The sequence below is a fragment of the Kockiozyma suomiensis genome (genome assembly GCF_038497685.1).
Source record: "Kockiozyma suomiensis strain NRRL Y-17356 unplaced genomic scaffold V2V93scaffold_1, whole genome shotgun sequence".
NCBI classification, from domain to species: Eukaryota; Fungi; Ascomycota; class Lipomycetes; order Lipomycetales; family Lipomycetaceae; genus Kockiozyma; species Kockiozyma suomiensis.
This window is the reverse complement of record NW_027117664.1, coordinates 640403-658716: the sequence shown is the minus strand read 5'-3', so window position 1 is coordinate 658716 and position 18314 is coordinate 640403. Positions and strand designations below refer to the sequence as shown.

General features: G+C 43.3%; 8 protein-coding genes and 2 non-coding genes across 10 annotated transcripts; 5 read left to right on the top strand and 5 right to left on the bottom strand.

Annotated features, from left to right (window-relative positions):
• Positions 1-70: 70 nt before the first annotated feature.
• Positions 71-3300, bottom strand: V2V93DRAFT_330504 (nucleoporin subcomplex protein binding to Pom34-domain-containing protein). Its single transcript, XM_066907648.1, has 3 exons — positions 2120-3300; positions 771-2062; positions 71-712 (listed from the first exon to the last, which is right to left on the bottom strand). The coding sequence occupies exons 1-3, from the start codon at positions 3180-3182 to the stop codon at positions 122-124; spliced, it is 2946 nt and encodes a 981-aa protein (XP_066768528.1). The 5' UTR covers positions 3183-3300; the 3' UTR covers positions 71-121.
• A 2-nt stretch (positions 3301-3302) lies between these two features.
• On the top strand, positions 3303-4317 carry V2V93DRAFT_14351 (isomerase-domain-containing protein). Its single transcript, XM_066906850.1, has one exon. It carries the CDS (start codon positions 3478-3480, stop codon positions 4159-4161), a length of 684 nt encoding a protein of 227 aa, XP_066768527.1. The 5' UTR covers positions 3303-3477; the 3' UTR covers positions 4162-4317.
• A 1102-nt stretch (positions 4318-5419) lies between these two features.
• On the top strand, positions 5420-7162 carry V2V93DRAFT_14353 (polyketide synthase). The gene has a single exon (XM_066906851.1). The coding sequence runs from the start codon at positions 5633-5635 to the stop codon at positions 6695-6697; it is 1065 nt and encodes a 354-aa protein (XP_066768526.1). The 5' UTR covers positions 5420-5632; the 3' UTR covers positions 6698-7162.
• Positions 7163-7627: 465 nt separating this feature from the next.
• On the top strand, positions 7628-9410 carry V2V93DRAFT_383566 (S-adenosyl-L-methionine-dependent methyltransferase; the record flags this gene model as incomplete). Its single annotated transcript, XM_066912201.1, has 3 exons — positions 7628-7851; positions 8287-8747; positions 8856-9410. 3 exons carry the CDS (start codon positions 7628-7630, stop codon positions 9104-9106), a joined length of 936 nt encoding a protein of 311 aa, XP_066768525.1. The 3' UTR covers positions 9107-9410.
• V2V93DRAFT_393387 (Urb2/Npa2 family-domain-containing protein) lies at positions 9025-11028 on the bottom strand (the record flags this gene model as incomplete). The annotated part of the gene is made up of 3 exons (XM_066912499.1): positions 9025-10232; positions 10290-10820; positions 10845-11028. The coding sequence occupies 3 exons, from the start codon at positions 11026-11028 to the stop codon at positions 9412-9414; spliced, it is 1536 nt and encodes a 511-aa protein (XP_066768524.1). The 3' UTR covers positions 9025-9411.
• Positions 11029-11141: 113 nt separating this feature from the next.
• Positions 11142-13687, bottom strand: V2V93DRAFT_393385 (uncharacterized protein; the record flags this gene model as incomplete). The annotated part of the gene is made up of 5 exons (XM_066912498.1): positions 11142-12686; positions 12740-12802; positions 12878-13016; positions 13081-13438; positions 13491-13687. Coding segments are annotated over 5 exons (1920 nt in total), but the record flags the coding sequence as incomplete, so codon positions are not given.
• A 363-nt stretch (positions 13688-14050) lies between these two features.
• V2V93DRAFT_t3 lies at positions 14051-14124 on the bottom strand. The gene has a single exon. It is a non-coding gene; the product is annotated as a tRNA-Asn (tRNA).
• A 203-nt stretch (positions 14125-14327) lies between these two features.
• Positions 14328-14420, top strand: V2V93DRAFT_t6. Its single transcript has one exon. It is a non-coding gene; the product is annotated as a tRNA-Pro (tRNA).
• Positions 14421-15319: 899 nt separating this feature from the next.
• Positions 15320-16295, top strand: V2V93DRAFT_362478 (P-loop containing nucleoside triphosphate hydrolase protein). The gene is made up of 2 exons (XM_066908350.1): positions 15320-15831; positions 15895-16295. The coding sequence occupies exons 1-2, from the start codon at positions 15409-15411 to the stop codon at positions 16042-16044; spliced, it is 573 nt and encodes a 190-aa protein (XP_066768522.1). The 5' UTR covers positions 15320-15408; the 3' UTR covers positions 16045-16295.
• V2V93DRAFT_362477 (uncharacterized protein) lies at positions 16212-18265 on the bottom strand. The gene is made up of 3 exons (XM_066908349.1): positions 18126-18265; positions 17737-18070; positions 16212-17667 (listed from the first exon to the last, which is right to left on the bottom strand). Exons 2-3 carry the CDS (start codon positions 18028-18030, stop codon positions 16318-16320), a joined length of 1644 nt encoding a protein of 547 aa, XP_066768521.1. The 5' UTR covers positions 18031-18070; positions 18126-18265; the 3' UTR covers positions 16212-16317.
• Positions 18266-18314: the final 49 nt, after the last annotated feature.

The following is an 18314-nucleotide window of genomic DNA, read 5'->3' as shown; positions in this document are numbered from 1 at the left end:
AGATATCCAGGGTTCGGGTTACACCTAAATACGAATGCGATTACGAGATCGCTGCTCCAGCATCCCAGTCTACTCTAAAATATTTACAATATATTTTACTTTATACTGTACATTACTCTATTCATACTACACCGCTGATATTTAAGCAGTCTCGCAGCAAACTCGTAATCAGTAGCATATCCTCGCCTGCCTTGGAGATACCGCGCTGTTCGACCTCAGTTGGTTTAAACGCGTCTAACGCATCCGGTCCTAAAACCATATACGAACGCGTCACTACTTGCTCAATAACTTCGTGAACTATTTTTATAACCTCCGGATCAGCAGACTGATCTCTTAATCCACGAGCGCAAAGCAAGAGCAATCGTAATGTAGGCCTATAATTTTCTTGACGACCTTCAGTCAGAGACTCCACAAAATCCATTCCACTTGAGCAAATTAGCTCCTGCGCTAGCTTCAGTATATTTTTGAGATCAACGCTTTTTGACGATTTTCTACAACCTCCGGAGATTGAAGACAATTTTTGTATGATGATGAAAGCCAATTCGGCGCGCTCGTTCACAATAGGCTGAATCAAAGGTGCGGTGACGCCTTCATCGATGTTGACTTTCAAGCACTTGCATGCTATTTCTTCAAGAACTGAGGTTAGCTGCGCATCACCTTCCGCGTATTCCAAAAGTGCGACTGTCAGCAACCACCATGCTCGAAACAAATGCTGTATCAGAAAAATTAGTTACGTGAAATTATTACGCTGATATATTCGAGACACTTACTGATTGAGCATCAATCAATGACAAGTTCAAGTTAGCTTGCGCCACTTCCTTTTTGTACCCAGCCCAGATTGGATCAGCCCCCAAAACCAAATCCATCATTTCGGTATCATATTTATATCCAGTTCCATATTTGCGCTCAGTGACCATTATCGCTGTCCGCTGAAATCTTATCAATTTAGCAGCAGGCCACTTCTTATCAAAATTGCGATGTAGGTTGCCATGTAAGGAAGCACGATAACCATATATTCGAAATGCCGTATCAGCAAGGTTTTGAAGACTTTTAGTAAAGTGAGCCACGATCATTTTGGATTCTTTTGAACCCCTCTTTGCCTTGTGAAGATGAACCGCACATAATTGCACTCCCCGCGCGGCTCGCAGAGCTTCATAACAGAATCGAACTATAGTCTCAGACGACTCCATTCCAGTAACTCGGCCAGCAGTACCCTGATCAACAAGTTTCAATATATTTTCTAAAAATTCTTGATTTTCTTGATGTTCAAAAATTACCGTTGAAAGAGTATTTTGTGCGAAAGCAAGACTTTCAAATATATTTGCTGCGTATTCCACGCGCAGGTCCTCTGCTTGTTGAGCTTTCTTCTCGAGAGCTTTAACTAGTGATTGCTTCTCCTTTCCCTTCTCTTTGTCATCTTCCTTTTGATCCAGTCCGAGCTCTCGTCCAGTTAGCAGTAGGATTGACAAGCCTTGCTGCTTAGTACTGAAGACCAGACTAGCAAACTTTGCAATTTCATTCTGCATCATCTCATCAATGTCACTCCCGATTGCTTTCACCAGAGACGTCGCAAAAGAGGCCGCTGGATTGGTTCCCAGATAAGCAAGTAATGACGGTTTGTCATCCCATTCGCTAGCTATCATGGCATTCAACAACTGCATCAGTTTCAATCGTAATACACTCTCATTCGTGAATAATGCTGACAAATCGGGAGCAAGCAAAAAAAGTTTGCGTTCAAGCTGCGACGGGGAACGTTTCAAAAGACTACGTGTACATGTCAATATCTGAGCATAAGTCAATGCGCCTTCGATCCATTCGTAAGCCAGATAGAGTATATTGTTGTCAGCCTGTAGCAATTCTAGTGTTCGTGATGCCGACTGAATAGCTCTTAACAGTGGTTGAAGACAGCGGGATGCTTTGTTGTCAACAATAAGAAATCTATCAATAATATGCTGCGATGCTGAAAACAAATCGCCGTTGATTTTATCAGCGCCGTTGGTAAACTCATCAATTCCATACACTATCCTTAAAACTGTTTCGAAGATATCAGCAATTCGTGTTGCTTCAGTGACATGTTAGTAGATTCTCCATATTATTGAACGGAAACAGATCCACATACCGATCATTAATCGCTCACGCAGATCTTCATATTTCCAGTACGAAAAGCTCTCATATATATTCATCAAATGCCGAATGAAATGTAGCATTATGCTTGATTTGGTTGATGATTTAACAGCAACCGTAAATTTTCCACCCAGAACATTATTTGTCAAAGCGCAAACGAGGTCGATCAATGCCAACGTAAATTTGTAGTCGCCTGAAATAATCTCAACGGACGAAAGCATATAAGCAGCCATCCCCCCATTCCCATTTCTTTCAACGAGAGTGGAGTTTTCTAAGAACTCCCATACTTTGCTAGGTAGCACTCTGCTCAGCGTTGTGAAGAATTCGAGCGCAGCCACGCTTACGCCTATGTGTTTTCGTTGCATTGCAATCGTAAGAATTCGACCTAGAATGTCAATGATATTATTTTCCGGAGAAAGGTGCGCACACACAACCTCGAGAAGCTCCAGAGCTTCATCGTCTGATAGTTGTCTCATCGTGTCTGAGATCAAAAGTGTGATCTCTTCAACAATACTATCGGTGGGAGACACTTTCTCGGCGTGTTCTAACACTCTACCCACATAGGCCCAGCCGTTGTATTTGAACCTCCATTGTACTGTGAAAGTGTTGCTCTCGGTGGGGATAATTCGTCCATGGTGGCCCTTTGGAACAAAAATTCCACCTTCTCCATCTTCGCGCGGGGCAAACAAGCACAGGTCTGAGAGTAAATATATATCTTGCGGATCATCCGGTAAAACATCAAAATCTCTGAACTCTCGCGGAAGGGCCTGCATGTAAGTGTCCATGTTGCCTAATATTTGAAAAGCAAGAGCTCCAGCTTGAAATCTTAGCGCTCTAATAAATGGAATGAAAACGTTCGGAAACTTATTGAGTAGCAAGTAGAATTGTTGCTCTTTAGCTATCAACGCTTGAGCTTCTGAATTCAACTGAAGAGTTGTCTCGCTAGATGCCGGCAGATCAGCACCTGGGCTCACTGTAGGACTACTGACTACACGCAGTCTAGAGGGTTGCATGTTGCTAACGCCCTCTGCAAATGGACGCCGCGTCGGCGTCTCCATGTCGAGAAAAAATACAAAAAGCCCTCTTATATATAGGGATAATATATTATTATATAGCGTCACTGTCTAGCTGCAGAATCGCTGGATCAGGCCGTCGTTGCTTTCACTGCGCGTGGAACGCGATGAGCGCCCAAAAATCTCGAAGTACACAAATATCACACAAACCCCTTATTGGTGTATTTCTTGACTTTGGTCAGCACGAACAAATATTCATTTAACATTCCAAATCTATTAGTAGCTTCGTCTTAAAGAGTATATAGTGGGGCGTAGGCGCAATAGCGGAATCTTAGTGATAATGACGACGACATCATCTCCTATTCTTGTCAAGATTTGTGGTACCCGTACTGTCGAGGCTGCAAAAGTGGCGATTGAATCCGGGGCAGACCTCATCGGTATGATCTGTGTACCCAATGTCAAGCGTACAGTAGCTCCGGATCAAGCGAAAGCTATATCACGAGCAGTGCGAGAATTCCGAGAACAAAGACCTGAGCATTCAATATTGCCAGATGATGATATTGATAAGTGGTTTATTGGTCATGTCGAAAACATTAGAAAGCGGGCCCCTCTTGTAGTGGGTGTCTTTCGGAATCAGCCACTAGAGGAAGTTTTGGCATTGCAAAAAGAATACGAGCTGGATATTGTGCAATTACATGGCTCAGAGCCTCTTGAATGGGCAGAGCTGATTCCAGTGCCGGTGATGAAGAAATTTGGACCTCTGGATGAAGATATTATGAAGCCGGGCTTACATTCGCTTGCTTTGCTAGATGGAGGCGGCGGTGAGGGGCAATTGATTTCCTGGGATAATCTTCCAACGACTGGAAAATTCATATTGGCAGGAGGCCTGACTCCTGAGAACGTGGCTATGGCAGTGAAAAATGCTAATGTTGGTGGAGTGGATGTATCTAGTGGTGTTGAAACTTCCGGTTTGCATGATCACGAAAAAATCAAGATGTTTATCCAAAATGCTCGAGCTATTTGAATAAATTGAAGCGGGTTCGTGTTGGGGCATATAGGCGTTTAGCATTATCTTAAAATTGACTTTTTGAACGATCTTCTGACCATGGTCTTATTTACATATACATAATTCAATATAGCCTCAACTTTGTCAAATGTGTCACACGGAGCGGTTCCTCCGTCTCACGACTAGGGGTCCTTGAGTTTTACGTACTGCAAAGTGCAGGTGATCGACGGTGGAGGGGCCTGGTACTGTAAGGTAAAAGGTAACTTCTTGAAGATAGTAGTATACTATTGGTTGAATGAGCAATAAAGTACGAGTTGTTAAACTCATGGTCAGTATGTGGCTTCTCTGCTGCAGCGCATACTATACATGCCCGTTAGTCTAGGATGTAAATTTCCTATTTCGACCATTTCGGAATAATCGACACAATGCGAAACCACCCAACATCTCATGAGACATGCCACACAAGTGGCACGAGAAACACGACCCGTGTTTTTCATAGTGTTTACCCCTGCGAATAACTTAGTATGGATGTCTGAACTTTCCGCAAGCGAATGGGTCGCCCAAGTGAGCGGGCCAGTTCCAGTTCCCATACAAAACTGACATTTTTGACTCTGTTCTATTCCAACAACTTTATTTGGAAGGCCTGAGCCTTTTATATTATATAATATAGGTTCAGATAATATGTGATCATAATTTTATCTAGTGAATATTTATAATTATCGACAAAATAGTGATATAAATGAACTACGTTGAGCTGCACCGTTCTTTTCACGACCTTCATCAATTTTGATTCAAATCTACTAAGATCAGAATATGTCTATACTATAGCATCTCTTTTGAGGTATACTATCTAGCAAATTTTGTGAGATAGTATAGACATATTCTGATCTTAATAGATTTGAGTCAAAATTGATGAAGGTCGTGAAAAGAAAGGAATGACTTAACTGAGCAAAAGCACTTGCCGAGCTTAACAGAGTATATCCCTATAGAGTAGTTTTTTAAATATTTATATCGGCTCATAGAAATACATAGCGGTAGTCAATATGCCTCGCTCCAGCGCACACCATGCGATCTAGTTTGATAGCGGGTCATGAGATGCGTCAGGGTCTCATCAAACCATGTGCGTATGTATATTCATGTACTTTATGCACCCAAGTTCAATCAATTATTTTAATATCTAAAAATTGCGTAGAGATACAGATATAGTCTCTAAAATAGAGTTGTAAATAAATTCATATAATAGATCAATTCTGATATAACCCTTACCTATTTAGTGTAAGGAACATCTTAATCTGGTGGTGTTTACTGTCGTTATCAAGCCCAAATCTGAACCCTCTTTAGAAAAAATGCCGTGGGGTGGGCGACCTCTCGAGTAGCACGATCGGCTGATCCCACACCATTCACCCACAACATTTGTTTTAATACAAAACCAAAGCTGTTACTCAATAATTCACTTTCCGCACGCCTTTAGAAAAAGATCATTCCCGCAATGCAGGCTGTTCGTGTTCATCCTGCTCCTGCCTTGTCGCCGGCATACTCCCCTTTAAACCCGGCCCCGTCTTCTGCATTACATGTTGACAAAAATCTGCCCATCCCTAAGCTGTCAAAACCAGGAGAGATTTTAGTCCGCGTCAGCGCAACAACAGTGGTTCGAGACATGTTAACATGGCCTGAGACGTATGCCCATGACTACCCCATTCTCGGAAATGACTTGTCTGGGGTCGTCGTTGAAACTTTCTCCCAGCAAAGCTCGTTCAAACCTGGTGATGAGATCTTTGGAATGACTGATGGTGAACGGCCTTGTACATGGGCAGAATACTGTATTGCTATGGAGGATGAAATAACCTTGAAACCAAAAGGTCTAAACTGGGCTGCTGCTGCCGCAATGCCCCTCAGTGCGCAGACTGCCTACGAGGCATTATATGATCATGCAGGTGTATCCATTCCCGTGCTAGGGGATAATTTTAGATCCGGTAGCCGTTGTATTACCACATCTGAACATAAACAACGTCTATTGATCACCGGTGCCGCCGGTGCGGTAGGAATCTACCTGGTCCAATTGGCATCTATATCCGGTTTGTACACTGTGGCTGCAACAAGTTCAAACGCTCGCAACAAGGAGTTCCTGCAGACTCTCGGTGCCCATGAGACGGTGGAGTACAGTGATCTGCTGGACGAAAACAAAAAGAGATTTGATATCATTGTTGATACAGTTGGAGGGAGCACTTTACTAGGGTGTTGGGAAATTATCAAAGAAGGCGGCACGATCATCTCAGTGGATTCTGCAAGTTACGATTTTGTCGCTGATCATCAGAAGCGCTCTGTAAGTAAGGAAGGAATCAATGCATTATTTTTCATTGTGAAGGGCGGCAAAAGGTCTTTGAAATTCCTAGCTCAGCTCGCAGAATTGGATATCCTGCGCCCTTTTGTATTACAGACGTATCCTCTTTCGGAGGTACGACAAGCATATGACCATACAAACGGAAGGTATTCTGGCCGAGGAAAGGTAATTCTCACTATAAACTCGGTGATTGAATCGAGAACGGCACTTTGATCACTGGACTCTTAGGTCGAGTAGACATAGGCTTTACTGCCGGATTCGAACTTTGGATTTTCGCATACACCGTCCCAGTCAACCGCTATCCGTGCTAAGGCGGGCGCAGCAGTCAAGCGCTATCAAAGGGAGATTCAATTGATCCCAAATGCTAGAGGGGGATCCCAACTGGATCGAATGGCATCGATTTGGCATTGATATTATGGGCTCGAGCCCCGTGACAGGCAATGGCTAAAAGGTGGAGGATAACGGAGAAGATGGACTAGGCGGCCGCCGACATACTCCGGTACCCTGGTGTAACTAAGGGGTTGAGGGAGTGTTAGGAGGTACCCCCCCTCCATTTAGCAGGATCAGACTTTGTGTCTGTACCGTCTTGGGTATACTACACTAGCTAGGAGGTAGGTTTGCCTAACTAGATTGAAAGATGGTTTATTGTCAGCTTAGGAGACCATATGCAGCCAAAGGCCGCTAAAAGCCTGAAAGACCAGCCGCCAATCAATCACTCATACCCTATTTGCGAAGAGGTTTGCTTGACCTGGTGGGGAAACAATACAGTAAACACTTTGAAAAGAAAAACTGAAATGTGAGGGCACTATACCTCCAGAAATTGAACTATACGCCGTCCAGGTAAAGCCAATGCCGACCCTCCAGGATGGAACGTAGCGAATATTACAGGCCGTATCTTCGAGAACGACTTCCTTTTCGGACCTAGAGCACATGTTTCAAGTGTCGTATCCATTGGCGCTGTAGAATGCAAGCGACTGTTGGGGAGGAGCACTTGATAATCACATTTAACTCCCGGACAGGTGATAGCCGCTGCGACCTCGGAAACTCATTCTTTGAAGCGGAAGTACCGGGACCCAAGTATCGAGTCTGACAAGTCAACTCACCCTGCCAAGCTGCTCAATTTGCCCTCTATCCACTCCCTCAATGACAATGGGAACTGTGCAAGCTTCGACCACTCTACCTGTATTTAGCATGGTTGGCCAGAAGTCTCATGATATTGCCGGCCTGGCTACGAAGGCCGTCGCATCCATCAATGCATACAACGCAGGCAAGACTGAACGGGCCCGGCAGGATGCGCTTGAAAGCGCTGTCAGACTCGTGAGAGCCCTCAAACCCCTGCAGATGCGATTTACACGCTATTTGCTTCGGTACGAACCACTATCAGTCCCTCCGTCCGCCTGCTGTTGATGATATTTAGAACCCACAGCCCATTGTTCTCATGGCCGTGAAGACTGCCATGACCTGGAGATCTTAACCGATTTATCCGACAGGGCGTCCCCGGCCTCCTGGAAACAGCTGGCCGGACCCAAAAGTGCAGATAGCCGACTTATTATTAGGTTGTCACATCCACCTGAATCTTCTTGCTGCGCCAGTTGATCTTTTCGGTAGAACGTCTTATGCGTATTCTTGTTTGCTACGGCTTTGCTAGTGAACCGGGTTTCGGTCAATATGCGCCTACCGACCTGTCAAGGAAGATGACGGAGAGGGAAGCAATTGGAACTATGGACTCACTGTGAATACTTTCCAGCGATGTCCAACCTCCACAAATGCCGACCGGTTCTGATCTTACATGACTAATCTAGTTTTATCGACTTTTTGCCATCATCCAGAAAACACCAGAGTTCTTCCAAAGGTCCAATGACAGGAATCCTGCGGACCCCAATGCGGGGGCCATTTCAACATGCCTATAACACCACTGTTTATAGCACCACTGATTCGTGCTGGGACTGGTTAGCCAAAAGGCCGGATGCTCTAGGTCGTTTTAATACTTCTTTGGAAGGCGGCCGGGATGACACATCTCACTGGGCAGATTGGTATCCCGTCCGAGAGCGGTTACTGGACCGGTTATTGCCTGATCGTCCGCTGCTCGTTGACGTCGGGGGCGGCCGCGGCCATGACCTCGAGGGATCCAAGCAACGATTCCCCGTTGAAGCAGGGAAGCTTGTACTTATAGATTTGCCCTCAGTAATTGAGGACATCCAACATCGCGATAGTGGCATTCGGCGGATCAAGCATAGCTTTTTCGAGCCTCAGCCGGTTCAAGGTCTGTGATGCATCTGTTCCGTCCGTCAATTGCCTAACAGGTACTATAGGTGCTCACGTTTACTACTTCTAGCACATCATGCATGACTGGTCGGATTATAATCGCAAGGTCATTTTAAGGCACATTACAACTGCCATGGAGAGGGGGTTTCAAAGATCTTGATCGAGGATTATATTCCTGACCAAAATGCCGGGCCTAAGGAAACATTGACAGATATGATTGTCATGGTATGGTGCCCAGGGATTGAGCGGACTCGTCAGAGTTGGACAGAGCTTTTGGAGTCAGTCGGACTAACAGTCATGAAGCTCTGGCTACCTCACGGGTACCATAAAGGCATCATTGAAGCCGAACTGCAGTAGTTAGCTTCTGATTTTGGAGATCCCCAAGGCTCCCAGTATCTGATGGGGTGTGGGTACACCCCAGCTTCGCTTCGTTTATATAGTTCAGCTATCTAGCGGTGTTGAAACTTCCGGTACTCATGATCACCGAAAAATCAAGATTTTTATACAAATCCAAAATGCTCGAGCTATTTGAATAAATTGAAGTGGGTTCGTGTGGGGCATATAAGCTTTTAGCATTATCTTTACATTGACTTTGGAATGATCTTCTGACCATGGTCTTATTGACATATACATACAAACTTCATCATACATTGTAAACCCCCTCATATCTCGTGCCATTTGCCAAACTTAGTGTAGTCTTCGTATAAGCGTTTGAAAATTGCTCGTCCAGTTGCGTTGACAGATGCATTTGTAATTGCTAGCTCATGTTCACCCATGATGTCAAACACAGTGTAAATTCCTGGCATCAATGCCTGCAAAACATCAGCTTCAAACGAGTAATTGAGAGATATGTAGCAGTATTCAGTTATCAGGAATGGAACGTGTTTTGCTAATGCACGGCGAGAAGATCCGGAACTAGAAGAAAGCGCAGAGTCTTTTCCTTGGCTATTTCCATCTCGATTCCGCTTCTTTGAAAGGTTTGCTCTCGATCGATTTGAGTCGCAAAGATTCGCAAGAAGACGCGTGTAAGCTAATGCACAATCTATTGTGCATGATTCATATTGTGGCATCCAAGAAGCACGCTTCCAACACGTCAATGCAGTTTTATGTACAGCGGCTCTGCGTGGCCTACATAAAGCAAACAAAAGATTTTCAAGTAATCTAATGATGAAATTGTGTCTTCCGCGGAAATATCGACCCAGCTTCAAAATCATAGAGGAAGTAATAGAACAAACACTGAGAAAAATATGATCTGGAAAATAAGTATCGCTGAAAGAAGGACCCAATTGAGAGGTAGACATGATCAAGAAGTTGAAGACCTGAACAAAAGCGAAAGGTGTTATAAGGGATGACTTCTCTTTGATAACAGTCTCAAGCATCTTAAGAGTATTCATAAACAGCTCTGAGCTTGTAATGTTCTGTCGGTCCACGACCAGAGCACATAACAGCAGTGAAAATTTTCTCGTCAGGAAAACAGTGTGATCTGATTGTTTATGTTAGCGTTAGTTTGTTTTATAGCCAGAAATAATCATGGACATACCTGAACCGTCAATGGCTAGTAAAGCTGTCAGAGTTATTGTGAATTTGGAATCAGCGGCCATGGTAGCATGCGCCACGCATTGTGTGAGCTTATTGACAGCAGCTTCAAAGACGACGCGACTCCAGCTTCCGGCCTGTTCTTTAAAGAGCCGTAGCATAAGTTCACGATCAATTGAAGCAATGTCGGTCGATATTCCGTTTAACGAAGTATACAACATGATGAGCCGCTCAGAAAATTGATTGTCTTCTTCTGAAGAATTATTCGTCAGTTGGCACATACAAATTATTTCAAAGATCGTCTGCAAAATTGAGCCCGCCATTAATGCTTCAGGTGAGTCAGCTCTATAAAGTTCAATATTTGCAACAACCAATCCAAACTCAACAATCAAGAGTGGTAGAATATCTGCCAGTAATTTTAACTGAGCCTCAGGAGGAAGAAGTTCACCGAGCTCTTTAAGAGACAACAAATATGATCTCAGTTGTCTCCTATCAGATCTTTTCCCCTTGCCAGATAACTCATTGCAAATTGTCTCTGTCACCCAACGGATTTTATTACTTAAATTGGAATCCTTATTTTCGCTCAAATTTTTTGCCGAAAGGCAGAATATTCGTATGATGTAGGGACTGATACGGTCACCGTTTCTGAGTGCGTCATAGGTCTGTAGATTAACGTCACATAAAAATTTTATCGAATTATCATTCGAGTTTCCACCAGCTGCATGGCTAAAAACTTCGGTCATTATAGCTTCAGTTATATTATTTGCTTGGGTTGTGTCCCCCTCTGAATGAGAGAGAATTTCAAGTTTATAAACGAGACTCAGAACTCCAATGGGGAATTTTTGCTAAAAGACAGTTTAGTTAGCATTACTGAGCTAACCAGGTAAAAATACGACACTTACCACAACGGCATTCATATTTGGAAGTGACAAAATATTTAGCATTAGAGCTCGGCCTTTTATGCAAAGTTGCAGAGATTCGGCGTATTTATCAATCAATAGGAGGTAGTCCAATACCCTTTCGCGACTCACCCTGCGCATGCACTCTAACGGAAGAATCAATAGACTATCAATAGTTTTGACAATTGTTGTCTCATCGATCTCTTGCTTTTGTTTTGGTGCGCGCAGCAGGTCAACAATAGCCTCTCGAGGTACCGCAGCAGCGAGTTCAAGCTTGGACACAAGCAAATTTATAAATGAGTCTGTGCATGTTAGAATAAATAAAAAGAAAATAGAATCTCAATAATGTGTACGCAGACCTTTTAGTTGCACCTGTTCATATATAATTCCATTTTCAAGTAAAGTCTTCCATATCATTGAGTTCCCTTCTTTCTCCGAAGCGGCCCAGAATGCAAACACAAGCCGTTTGATCTGTTCTTGCGTGATTCGATTCTCCATCAGGACAACCCATCGAGAAGCAATGGAGCGCAGTATAGCTGTGCCAATATTGCGCTTGCTAATGGTTTGATACTGACCATCCCAAATAGAGTATGCTGAATTGGAAGGAGCGACCAAGTCTAAAACAAATTCTGCGACCTCTGCAAATTTAGCTAATGGCTGAAATTCGCAAAGTCGAAATAAAATTTGGATCATAAAAAACATAATTCTTCTGTCTTTGTGTTTCTTTTCGGGATAAATCAAATCCTCTGTAAACTTATCCACATCCGCAGAACTGGCGACTGATTTGGCAATTGTTTTGTCAAGCGATAGCAACAAATAGCGAAGTCTCCATGCATTAATCTCACGCCTGAACTCCCGGGAAAGAAGTGACTTGTGTAATTTGTTGATCTTTTGAAGGAGTTGGTCGGTCAACAAATTTGACATTTGTGAGCACGCCAAGATCATAGAAATAAGAGGTAGAAATCTTGTTCTTTTTTCTATCTCCGCTGGAATTGCGCTATTTATCTGATAGATAGTCCAGTTTTCGCTTATAATCTGTGCAACATGCTGCACAAGGGTTTCAGATTCCCAGGCATTCTCTTTCGCAGCATTCGTAGATTTCAATTCCTTTTCCCATAATTGTATAAAACCTTGCAAATCTCGGATTTTGGCAAATGCACTTGATAAATGGCACAGAAATTCAATCTGTTGATCGCTTTTAGACGTTGGTGTCAAGTGTTCCGAAACCAGGACATCGACAATTGGAAATACAGCATCGGGATCAATATCAACGATAGTAGTTACTAAAGGCCAATCATCGTAATTCTGGGTTTCGAGCGCCTTTGTAAGACTTTCTGAGGAGATGATCATTTCATATTTTTGCAGCTGCGGTATGAAATATTGCGCGTTGGTGGGAGAGAACTTTAAAAACGATTCTCCTAATATCGGCATCAATGTCTGCTGCTTCGTCTTAGCAAATTTTGATAGACCCAGTCCCAATATATGTCCCAAAACTTCACCCTCTGTAATAAATAGGTTAGCCATGAATTATTAAAAGTAACCATACATAATTTACCTTGCTGTATATTTGTAATTCCGGTCAATATACCAAACAAGCTGTGAAACGGATCTGTGCTATCTGTGACTTCATCCGCTGAGCTTGAAGAGATCTTTTCTTTTTTCTTTTTTGCAATCTTGTCGCTAGTTTCATTACTGCTTTTCATCAGCGAAGGGCTATAAACAAGATCACGGATCACTTCACTCAGTCTGTTGTACAAAAAAGAGTCTCGCTTGATTGAAACAAGTGCTTTGAATGCAGCCGACAATCCGTTGGAGGAAAACCCTTGGGAGACCTATATAACAAGAGTCAGAATAAATATAGAATAATACATCTCAACCCATATATCTAAAAAACACCTTTTTGTAGTTTGAAGTTCCGTAAAGAGTATGATCATAAATAGTAAATATGAGCTCTGCCCAAGCATCGTTGGCAGCATCCGGTAGACAAGTTACCAACGTCAGATAGCTTGTAACAATTGAAACCATGCATTGATTGGTTGTCCTCATAAATATATTATCGCCATGGACACGTATTGTAGCGTCAAATACTGACGAGCAGATTGACAACTTGCTTGATCTGTCTTTCTCTAGTGTTACGATCCACTCCAAACACGTTCTGACTGTCTCAATAAATTTGTGCCTATAGTAAATCTGCGCCCTTGAATCTTTGTCTGTCATAGCCCAAAGTTTTCCAAAAAGCTCCCAAAATTTAGCACTAGCAAATGACAGTTAGAAAATTGGGCAGCAATATATCTTAGTGCACATACTTTTTCAGTCCAAACTCCGCTCGGTCAAACCACCATTCCAAAACAAATTCTTCTTTTCTGGGAAAAAAAAGATCTCGATATTTTCCGTCAATCAGATTCGTAGCAAATTGTAACAATTGCTGCAGGTCATTTGTCTTTGCGCGCAGATATCTAGATGCCTGCTCAGACGAAGTAGACGCACTGGCAGGTATTGCGGCCTCGTCGCTCATATTGTAGTTATCGCAGGCAGCAGTTAAATCTGCCCAAGTCTGAAATGCTATATATATACAGCTATTAGGGATTCATATCATGCCAGTTGACTAGGCATTCACAAGAAATTCAAATAATGAAATGCAAGATCTGTATTCGAGATTGAGGTTGGGACTCTCAAACTTTTTTTCAGGGGTTGTCCCAATTGTGCTTAACGTTGGTCCAACAGCTCTGAGCTAGAACAGATGGTTTCGAGAACAAAACTTATTAAGACAACTTTTTCACCTCAAAGAACTTTCAAAGGACTGAGCCAATGAAAAAAAGGTCATTTATTATATTTCTCAATATAATAAAATTAAAAAAAAAAAAACCGACCAGGGAGAGGATCGAACTCTCGATCTTACGATTAACAGTCGTACGCCTTAACCAGCTTGGCCACCCAGTCCCATTACGGCAAATGATGGGAATCGTGCCTACAACAAACCAAAATACATTCCACGTGACTTGGTCTGAAGCCATGTAACTCGAAATATGTGAGCCTCGACAGCTTGTACCACAACATTCGCAAAGCGTATGATCACGTGAGGAAGGCACGTGTCGTAGAGGAATATGGATGAGCAGAGGCCCTAACCCAAAATCAGTTGAGATGGCTCGATGGTTTAGTGGTATAATTCTCGCTTAGGGCTTTTCACCCTAAGTATAATTTGCGAGAGGTCCCGGGTTCAATTCCCGGTTGAGCCCTTTTTTTTCGTTTTTGATAGTTCTAATAGAATCCTACGCTGTTGGTTTGATCTGAATATAAGAATTGAGCTGTGAAGACGATTTGCCGATTTTTCAAAGAGATTTTGGCTCGTTGATGTTTTCATATGCATATGCTATACGCCGATCAGAATGAATTAGGAGGTGCCAAAACCTGCGCGTACGACTACCTATTACAGAAGAAACAAGTGCTAAGATTGTGTCTTGCACCGCCATCCGTGGACAGCAACTGAGTGTACGGAGGCTGCTGAAAGGATGCAAACTGAACTTTCAGCGTTTTACTCTCCAAAATGAAGATTGATTAGCGAAAAAGAAACAAAAAATACATAAAGCTAGCTACAGTAGTCATGACGCCGAGATAAACTGAATGCTAGTCTTAGGTTTGATTATTGGTTAATACAACTTTCGTGTGCCAAACTTTAGTCATTCTCATGCTACTGATTATCTTAAATCATGAGATCTCGAGTATTTGATCAACTACAGCGATTGGCCAGAAGCTGTCGATCCTCTGACACCTTTGTCGCTCGAGCGACTATGATTATGCGCAAAACTTCAACAAATCAGAGTCGCTGCCGTCTTTGCCGTACGGCATACAAACAGTGGCTGCTCAGAGGGACGGGCCGAGCGGATAGGGGCAAGGGTATTTATTATTACATAGAGTTTCGGTATTTGATTCGAGATTGCCGGAATACATGTAGAGGTTGGCTAACAAGAGAAAAAGTATTGAGTAGAGAAAAATACTGTAGAAGATGACAGCAAATCTTGATTATATGAACATGAATTTAAACTAGCGCGGGGTGCGTCAGAGGGAACTCGGTGGTTGTGCGATCCCCACGAAATCGATGAGACGGCCGCTCGATCCGTGGGGGGCCGAGGAAGCATTAACAAAGCCGACATCGTCTCAGCTATCTTCTCGTAATAAGTTTTCTTTGCGCCTATCTGGTCTAAATTTCCGTCCATCTAATTCATCATGATTCTCACTGTCTGGGTTGTTGCTGGCCCTGCCGGCTGTGGAAAGTCGACCGTCGCTGAGGTTACTTCCAAAAAGCTCAATGCGCCGTATGTAGAGGGAGACAGTCTGCACACTCCCCAGAATATTCGCAAGATGGCTGCCAACGTCCCATTGACCGATGAAGATCGTGAGCCATGGCTTGAGAGCATCATTCCTACTTGCGTGGAGACGTCCAAGGTCACACCCGAATCCTCCGGTATTCATCATTGCGTCGTTACCTGTTCAGCTCTTAAGCGCAAGTACAGAGATACGATCCGTCAGACTGCACGCTACCAGCGCGACCACCGCGGAGTTTCCGTCGATGTTCGATTTCTCTTCCTTACTGCCGATGAAGACACTCTTATCGAGCGCGTTCACAAACGCCAGAACCATTATATGAAGGTATGGCAATATGATGTGCTGTCTAAAGCAAGTGACCATATCAGTCGACTAACACCTCGATAGGATTCTATGGTCTTTACGCAGCTCAAGATTATGGAGCTGCCATCAGTATCTGAGCAGATTGATTCAGTTATTATCAATGTTACAGGAAAGTCTCAAGAAGAAGTTGCTGCATCGGTTTATAAGGCAATTGACGAGCTGAAGTCTGTGTAACTGCAGACTGAGTAAAGTTGATTCGCCGTCGGCTGTCAATATATTTGCCGAGTATAAATTGTAATTTAGTATCTACACTGTTCGTAGTCTATACTTTGTATATGGTACCTGGGAGTTCAGATAAGAGTGCGCAATTGAGTGATGTGTTTTCGGGACTTTTAGACTGGTTAAGAAATTCGAAGATATATTGAGTGATTTTAGACATGAATACTACCTAAACTTTAGATAACTTTTTGATGAAGAAAACGAATCATGTTTTCGCAAGTCTTGGGACTATAGCCCTTTCAACAGCTCTGATACTTTCAGAGCAAGTTCATCCGCCTCCAGTCTAGTTGCTGCCTCTGCGTACACCCTGACAGCATCCTCTGTTCCACTTGCTCTCACGAAACTTCTTCCGAATTTGTATTTCTTTACCAGATCATTAATTTGGGCTTGAAGACCCTGCGGTTCCACAAGTCTACGCTCGGCGTCTTCTGTCTTGAACGCAAACCTATTGTTCACGACAACTCGCACAAGTCGATTAGGCAGATCAGTATAAGCCAAGTTCCATTCGCTTGGTCCCCAAGATTTGTGGGCCAGGACTGCGACTACCAGTAGTAAATCAGAGATAGCGTCACCCACAGTTTGATTGATCAAATCCGCCAGCGAAAGAAGCATCTCTACAGCACTTTGTTGCCCTGGGCTTGAGGCTTCAAAGGTCTCAAGAGCCTTGATGGTAGACGGCGAAAAAAGAACAGTTCCGTGTCCATTTGCCTCAAAATATACACCAATATCGTAAAGCTGAGCCGCGTGATGCAAATGCTTAACTCCCGTGGAGGTGCAAGTCACGGGTACTTTCAGTACATCCTGAATAAATGTTGTCGAAGATCCATTGGCGTATGCCGTCTGCACAACTCCAACTTGTAGATCCTCGATTCCAGATTGTCCCAGCAACTCTTGAATAAACATAGCAGCAAGAGATGCAATTTTGTCACCATCCAGTAAGTAGAACTTTTTGGCTTCATCCACATAGTAGAACACAATCCGATCGGCGTCGCCATCAAGCGAAGCGTACAGCTGAGATGGTTCGGGATCGGCTCCTAAAGGAAGCTTTTGTTGAGTCTTGACAAAATCCGCGCCGCATTGATAATTGAGCTTGTCTGTAACTGCCACGTCGTCATTAATGATGTTGACATCGAGTACATCACCACCGAGAACTTCCAGAAGTTCGGCCAGTTTCGGCCCACCGACTCCGTTTGCAGCATCGACTGTGATTAATTTCGGTTTCGGTTTTCCTTGCATTACTGCATTGAAAGCTGAAGAAAGTTTGCGGTAATAGCCTGCCTCATTTGGTTCTCCGTATGGATTTGATGAACGAGCAGTATTGATACTCTTGACGATGTAATGGAGCTGGGGCGTTGTGAGAACATGGAAATCAGAGAATTCGGCTCCAGCAGCAGTCAGTCCGTCCTTGAGAGCACTAACTAATGCCGGTCCGGAGGCACGAGTATCACGTCCGAATGCCACCTTGGCTGGTGCATCCAGCTTGATCTTTAGGGTTTCAGCAACATTGAAGTATTCACGAGCAAGGTCCTCGTCAGATCTTGCATTGGCAAACCGCGTTGCATACACCTCCCAAGAAGCCTATACAACATAGAAAATTCAATATGACATAGCTCAATAGAAATACCTTTAGGTAGAATTATAGCATACCTCAAGCATTTCTCCTTGCGGATCAACCATCTTGACACCGTTATCTTCCGGAGGATTATGAGACGCCGTAATCATAACCCCAATAGTTTCTCCGTCTAATTTCCTTGATCTTAATGTCGCTAAAAGTCCAACTCGAAAAACTACAGAGTCGAGAAGCTCTGCACGCATACGGAAGCCAGCAGTACCATACGTGAAATCGGCGTCGAAATCAGGACGAGGATGAACGGATGAGAATTTCTCAACCTGAGATAACTGCTGCAGAATTATTTGATCTTGGAGATCTTGATCGGACATAGTGACATGCAAATTAGTTTGACAATAAATGGCGCGCTTTCTGGATAACTTGTGTTAGTCGATACTTCGGAAGGTATGCTGCGCGTGAATCATACGTAATTCTTTAGAGAGTGATCCTTCAGCAAAAAAGCGCAAAGAATAAATAACTGCAATTGACAAATTCTTCCCAGATATGGTCCGTAATAAGGAGGGATATATAAGTAAAATGCGACTTGTATTAAAAAGAGGTCTTTTGCCAATGGGAGCACGAAATCAGAAGCTTAAGTTACATCAGAAAATAGTAG

What these genes read in the sequence shown, in the direction of transcription:
- V2V93DRAFT_330504 (XM_066907648.1), bottom strand. Translation starts at nt 3,182, where the DNA reads ATGGAGACGCCGACGCGGCGTCCATTTGCAGAGGGCGTTAGCAACATG. An exon ending in GCGTGAGCGATTAATGATCG is followed by an intron (nt 2,063 to 2,119) that starts GTATGTGGATCT and finishes ATGTCACTGAAG; the next exon opens with CAACACGAATTGCTGATATC. An exon ending in CATTGATTGATGCTCAATCA is followed by an intron (nt 713 to 770) that starts GTAAGTGTCTCG and finishes TTTCTGATACAG; the next exon opens with CATTTGTTTCGAGCATGGTG.
- V2V93DRAFT_14351 (XM_066906850.1), top strand. Translation starts at nt 3,478, where the DNA reads ATGACGACGACATCATCTCCTATTCTTGTCAAGATTTGTGGTACCCGT.
- V2V93DRAFT_362477 (XM_066908349.1), bottom strand. Translation starts at nt 18,030, where the DNA reads ATGTCCGATCAAGATCTCCAAGATCAAATAATTCTGCAGCAGTTATCT. An exon ending in CGCAAGGAGAAATGCTTGAG is followed by an intron (nt 17,668 to 17,736) that starts GTATGCTATAAT and finishes TATGTTGTATAG; the next exon opens with GCTTCTTGGGAGGTGTATGC.
- V2V93DRAFT_14353 (XM_066906851.1), top strand. Translation starts at nt 5,633, where the DNA reads ATGCAGGCTGTTCGTGTTCATCCTGCTCCTGCCTTGTCGCCGGCATAC.
- V2V93DRAFT_362478 (XM_066908350.1), top strand. Translation starts at nt 15,409, where the DNA reads ATGATTCTCACTGTCTGGGTTGTTGCTGGCCCTGCCGGCTGTGGAAAG. An exon ending in GCCAGAACCATTATATGAAG is followed by an intron (nt 15,832 to 15,894) that starts GTATGGCAATAT and finishes ACACCTCGATAG; the next exon opens with GATTCTATGGTCTTTACGCA.